Below are 6,068 nucleotides of genomic sequence, written 5' to 3' on the forward strand. Positions count from 1 at the left end.
GTACGAGAACCAGGACGTGAACGGGTTCGCGGCGCACCGCGGGGAGCAGCAGCAGGAGGAGGAGGAGGAGGAGGCGCGGAGGAAGGACAGGCGGCGGGAGAGCAGGAGGCTGAGGAGGCAGGAGAGGAAGAAGAACGCGATGGTGAGTCCTGTCCGGGCCCTGCCTGCCGCCACGGGAAAAGGGAGCGTTTTAGCCTCAAAATCCTCGCGTTTCGGGAGTGCCTCAGCGCCTTTGAAGGGCCCACATGAACAATGCGCATAATTACACTTTTTATAATAAAATGTGACAGGCTGAGGCTCGAGGGATGCCGCTGACAGCATCTGACTGAGAAAGGGTGTCCACAGCAATCTAACCAAAGCAACACACAGACAAGCTGTAATTCAGTAAAGCTCACACAGAGCACGGTCCCCACGCAGTGGGGCCCTGTGGGGGAGAGACAACGGATTCAGCTCATCCCACAGGTGACATCCCAAACTTCTTCCCGTTCCTAGCTCACTTCCATATTCTTTACTTTACGTTTAGGTGGAGATTCAGTGACTTTAGCCTTACATCATAGTTAGGGGTGGTCATACCTTGGGAGTGGGTCAGTCAGGACAGTCCCTGAGGTAACCCTGGGGTGGGATGTGGTCAGTCCAGACAGGGATTTCACCACAGCTGCTGATTCAGCGGAATATCCTCCTTTATCTTCTTCGGTTTTTCGCTGCTGTGTGGCTGATCAGTTGCAAGGTGCCACCAGGTTCCTTCCTCTGCAAGGACTTTGGCAGAGCTGTGGGGTCTCTGCCCCGCTCCACCCTCCCATTAGTCCCACTTGGATTGTGGTGTGTGTGGAGTCCCATCCAGGGAGTAGCCAGTGTATTTTCCCCTGAAATTTCCCCTTTTAATCCCCAGTCACTTTCCCACAGCCTTGTTAAAAGAGAGTCCTGTGTGGGAGGCACAGGCCCTTCTCCCCGTGGTGGTGCTGCTGTGCGGCTCAGCAAGAGCTCAGCCCTCCCCTGCCACAGGCACAGCGTGTGCCAGGTGGTGTTTCAGGTGAAAGAAGTGAAGTTGGGAACAAAAGATGGCTTTCAGCTCAAGTCGTAGCCTTTAGCATGGCTCTCCTGGCTCAGCGCTGTTCCTCCTGCCCCTTGTGCAGTCCCCAGCCCCTCTTGGCTCCGGGGTGAAGCTAACTCAGGACATTTCTCTGTGTGATTCATCAATGTGTTGCTGGTAAAAGGAGAAGAGTGCCCATAATAATGTGGTTTGATGGCACAGAGCACAGTTTGATGGCAAAGCACGAAGTCTCTTCCTGGCTGCTTTCTCCTGGGGGCAAAATTGTGTTTGCTCTTTAGCCCCTGTGAAGGTGGGATTTCCAGGTCTCTGAGTGCCACTCACAGAATCACTGGATTTTTCTCTTCCAAGGTGTGTTTCCACTGCAGAGAACCTGGCCATGGTGTGGCTGATTGTCCTGCAGTGCTGGAGAGCCAAGACATGGGGACGGGGATCTGCTACCGCTGTGGATCCACGGAGCACGACCTCAGCAAATGCAGAGCCAAGGTGGATCCAGCTGCTGGTGGGTCTCAGGAATTTGTGGTGTTTTGAGGTGCTTGGGTCTAAATTGTCTAAGTGCTGACCCTGAAGCTCTGTGTGTTAGAAATTTAACTTCTGCAGTATGAAAACGAAGAACCTGACAGTAATTAATAGCATGAAATGGTTAAAGTATTGTCACTGCACGGTGTTCGGTCTGTGGCTTCACAGAGGTTTTGATGTGGACCATAAACCCTGTGGGATTTTACAGGGCCGTTTCCATATGCAAAATGTTTCATCTGTGGTGAGATGGGGCATCTGTCAAGGTCGTGTCCAGACAATCCCAAGGGGTTGTATGCCGAAGGTGAGTGTACTGATTCACTAAATTTAGTATAATTAAATTTCTGTGTCCTTCTTACCTGATATAGAACAAAGCAACACTGCAAGTGAATGAGAATGTGGCTAAAAGGAATTCCTCTGTGTCTTTCAGTAAAAGCAGAGTAATTCTGGGGAATTCATTGTCAAATAATTACCTGCTGGGGATTTCTGTTTTAAGTGTAAATTTAGTGTGAAATTACTAGGATGAGGTACAAAGTGTGAACATTTGCTTGTGCTTCAGTATCAGGAGATGCAGAGAGGACCAAAATCCTGTGTGAGTGTAGTCAGTCTGTATTTACATGTATATGCACCAAAGTATGTGGTAAAACATTCTCACACAGTAGCTTAAGATTTTAGGAGGTGGCAAAACATGGGCTCGCACTAAAGGGAGGATATCTTCAGTCTGAGTAACTTTAGTGAAAAATGGGGTTTAACTCTGAAGGTTGCACTTCCCCATTGGCACCAACAACCAGCATTCTGTTTCCCAGCATAAGTGTGTGGTCGTGGCAAACTCCAAAAGGTGATCTTGCAGCATGGTGAAAGTGGGAGAAAAATCAGCCTGCTTTCAAGTGTTTGTATTGTGAAATTTTGTATTGTGTAGAATTTCACATCTCAGTACCTGCAGTGGGATTACCTGCCTCTCAGGTCAATTTAAAGAGTTCTTTTGAGTATGAATTTCAGCAGAATTCAGCCTGTTTCTCAAAGACAGAGCTTCCAGCAAATCAGAAATACTCAGTATGCAGTGGCTGGAATTTGTGGTGTGTGGTGCTGTACAGAAAAGTGTGATCCCAAAGAGCTCCATCTCTCACAGACACTGGAAGGGTGTTTTGTTGGGTGTTTTTTGGGGTGTTTGTTGTTGTTTTATTCCCCTCAGATGAGTAACAACTTTCTGTGTGAACAGGTGGGGGCTGCAAACTTTGTGGCTCCGTGGAGCACTTCAAAAAAGATTGTCCGGAGAAACAGAATGCAGGTGAGATGCAGGGGGTGTGGGGTGAGTGTGGGTCCAGCAGTGGTCAGTTACTGCTCTGCAGGGCCATGGGCAGGAAAAAGGCTTTGGGAAGAGGACTTGGAAGTAGCAGAGGTGACCTTTTGCTGGGATACTCAAGGAGGGTGTGGAGGAGGCAGTAAGTTGCAATGCAAAACTAAGATAATTCTTTTTTTTTTAAAAGAAAGGTTATCTTGTGTGTTTCTGAAGGCAGTATGAAATGTGTATTCTTTTGGCCAGTATTTGTGCTGCTGTTCACAGTTTGGCAGCTGTACAACAGAACTGGCTGCTGGTTTTTGCTGATTTCAGTGTGAAGTGGTGGAGCTGAACCCAGTGCCAGGTGCAGGGTGGTGGTGTGTGCAGGCAGGTGTGTCAGGCACCCAGGACAGGGACAAGGAAGATCTGTCCAGCTGGATTCACAGCTCATGAACTGCTTTGTTACATGTTCTTCAGCTTTCCATGTGGGTGGAAAAATTAAATTAGATACCCCAAACCCCCACTGTGCTGAAGGAGACAAGAGCATCAAACAAGGGTTTGAAGAATGATCCTGTTACCAGAGTGGTGACACACCTGTGCATTTTTCTACTTTGTTTCTGTGGCACTTAGTTAATAAGCCACTTAATAATAACCCAGTTCGGTGAAATTTTTTTAAGAAATATTTATAGAGGCAACAGAGGCATTTTCTACATCTGATCCTATATTTATGATATTTTTAGGTCTGAGACCCTATGTAGGATTCTAGGTGTGTATTGCTCTGCCAGTTTAGAATAGGTCAGATTCAGTCTGAATTGGCATAACAGAAGTCTATGACACCAAAAGACTCAGAAATATCCCCAAACTCATCTGCAGGTAGTGATGCTGTGCCCACTTAGGTGAGTGATGCATTAGAAGCCTGTAACTAGATTTTTTTCTACCTTTTCCTAGTAAGGTTTACATCCATAATGAGGACTATAAGTGCTGTTTATTTTCGCAAGGGACTTCTTTCAAAACTAGCACTGCTGGTTCAAAGCAGTCAAATTAATTGGAACTGTGACAAGAACTGTGGTTGGCAAGAACTGTGGTATTTTTTGAAATCAAGTGTGCATTGTGCAGAGTATTTTGAGTTACAGAAAGACAGCTGAGAGCTGGCAAAGGAGTTCAGGCACCACAGCTTCGTTTCCTCAGGCAGATTCTCAGGCAGATCGGGCCAGCGTTAGTACACAGAAGCTGCTCCGGGTGCCCGTGGCATTCCCTGTGTGCAGTGCTGGGCGTGCGGGGTTTGCTGCCCTGCTGGGGCAGAGCCCTGGCTGTGCCCGTGGGGCAGAGCTGGCCCTGGCACTGCTGTGTTGTGTCCTGCAGAGCAGGTGACAGTCGGGCGCTGGACCCCCGGCCTGAGCGCAGACCACGAGGACGTCACGGCCACGCCAGCTCTGCAGAGAACACAGCCCAAGCGACCCAAAGTCGTCACTTTCTGAAGGCCTCCTGGCTCTCAAACAGTTCTCCTGCGCTGCCTCCCTCCAGAGAGGTGACGACAGAGAGTGGAGCCAGACAATCAAGCCGACTGCAGAGGAATTGTTGGATTTTTGTCTCCCCTCATTTTTCTGGTTTGCCTCCCTGGCTCACTGAAAAGCTGGGAACAACAGGAACACAGCAAGTGGCTTTTTTATTAAAAGAATTGTGGGTGTTTTTTAAAGGTTCTTGTTGGACTCTGGTTTGGTTTTGCCTTCTCCTTTTAGGAATAATGCACTTACTCCTCCATATGTTCCAGCTTGAGCAGTCTTGTGGTGAAGTTACAGATCAGCCCTGTGGCCTGCCGAGCTTGGGGTGCAATTCCTGATGGTTGTAGTTGTTATTATCGGCCATTAACCTGATTGGTCATGCACATTGGGTTGTTTGAGTGTGTTCACTAACAGAATCATGCCCTTCCTCTGAAACCTGTGGTGAAACACACTCCTAAAGAATTGGAGAGCAAGTGAGAAGTTTTTTTAGTTTATTTACTTCTTTTTCAAAGAAAATGCTCAAAAATCTTCAGTGTTTTCATCCCTTGGTGAGTTGGGAGTAAACTTTGTATTACACTGCCTGCTTCATGGCAGATTTTTAAATGGAGACTGTAGCCTTAGAAAAACTGATGCATATTAAAAAGAAAAAATAGGAAACCAACCAGAGTTCCTGCAGCCCCCAGTGTTACTGGAGAAGTGCATCCTGAGCTCCCCTCACATACTTTTCTTGCAGCAAAAAACAAATACGGGGAATTAAATTGTGTGGAGATATTTTATATTTGTACAGGTAATTATTTTTAATAAAATGCTGCTAAAGAATACAGTGGTTAGAGCTCTTATTTTAGGTTTCTTGGTTCTGCTGCGGAGACTGAGATAGGGGGTGTGTGTTCAGTTTATATTAATCACAGCGCACTTTTAAATGGGGAAGAGGAGTGGATGTGAATGAAACCAAGGATTAATTATGGAGTTTTAATTAACTATTGGATTAAAGCTCAAAGCTATCACTTTAATGTGGACATTTTGGCAACAGACATTTATCCCAGCTTAGGAAGCATCTCCCTTTTTATTCTATGAATTAAGTATATTGTTTAAAAGCATATTTTTAGGTAATTCCCCAGCTCCTTGGCTTTGTAACATGTTCTTGTAGCCTGGGGCCGTGGACTCGGCCTGTCCCAGTGAGGGCTGGTGCAGGCAGTGGGGTGTGCTGTGGTTCTGGAGCTCCCGAGGAGGGGCTGATCTCCAGCTCCTGCAGAGCAATCTGAGCTGTAACTGCTGGATAAAAACGCTTGTTAGATGCACCCACTGGTATTTCACAGAGGGATGTGTGGCTGCAGGAAGGTGTTTGAAAAGCACCTGCGAAAGGTGCTGCTGTAAGGATGTAAATGCATTTACAGCGTCTGGGCTGGCTCTCCCCAGTGCCTGTGTCCACAGCCAACATTAGGGGTCTCTCTTCACCCAACACTGGGATCTCAGAGCTTCCCTGCACGGCCCAGGGCTCTGCCCTCACCTGCACAAAGCAGGGCTCGGAGAGCGAGCTCCTGCCTGGAGGGAGCTGGACCCTCCTGAGCTGGGAGGTGGCAAACACGACCTTGGTGGCTTCTGTGCTCTGGAGGGGGCTGCCCTTGCTCCCAGAATGAGGCACTGCACTTCATCCGTGTGATGGGAACACCGATGCAGAATCGGAGCTGGATCTGTGGTCACTGCTCCCCAGCCAGAGGCCAGG

General features: G+C 47.9%; 1 protein-coding gene across 1 annotated transcript; it reads left to right on the plus strand.

The window, feature by feature from the left end:
• Position 1: 1 nt before the first annotated feature.
• Positions 2-5,161, plus strand: ZCCHC9 (zinc finger CCHC-type containing 9; the record flags this gene model as incomplete). The annotated part of the gene is made up of 5 exons (XM_017730822.1): positions 2-142; positions 1,400-1,550; positions 1,776-1,868; positions 2,784-2,852; positions 4,206-5,161. Coding segments are annotated over 5 exons (570 nt in total), but the record flags the coding sequence as incomplete, so codon positions are not given.
• Between the last annotated feature and the right edge of the window lie 907 nt (positions 5,162-6,068).

The sequence above is a fragment of the Corvus brachyrhynchos genome, unplaced genomic scaffold, assembly GCF_000691975.1.
Source record: "Corvus brachyrhynchos isolate BGI_N302 unplaced genomic scaffold, ASM69197v1 scaffold144, whole genome shotgun sequence".
NCBI lineage: Eukaryota > Metazoa > Chordata > Aves > Passeriformes > Corvidae > Corvus > Corvus brachyrhynchos.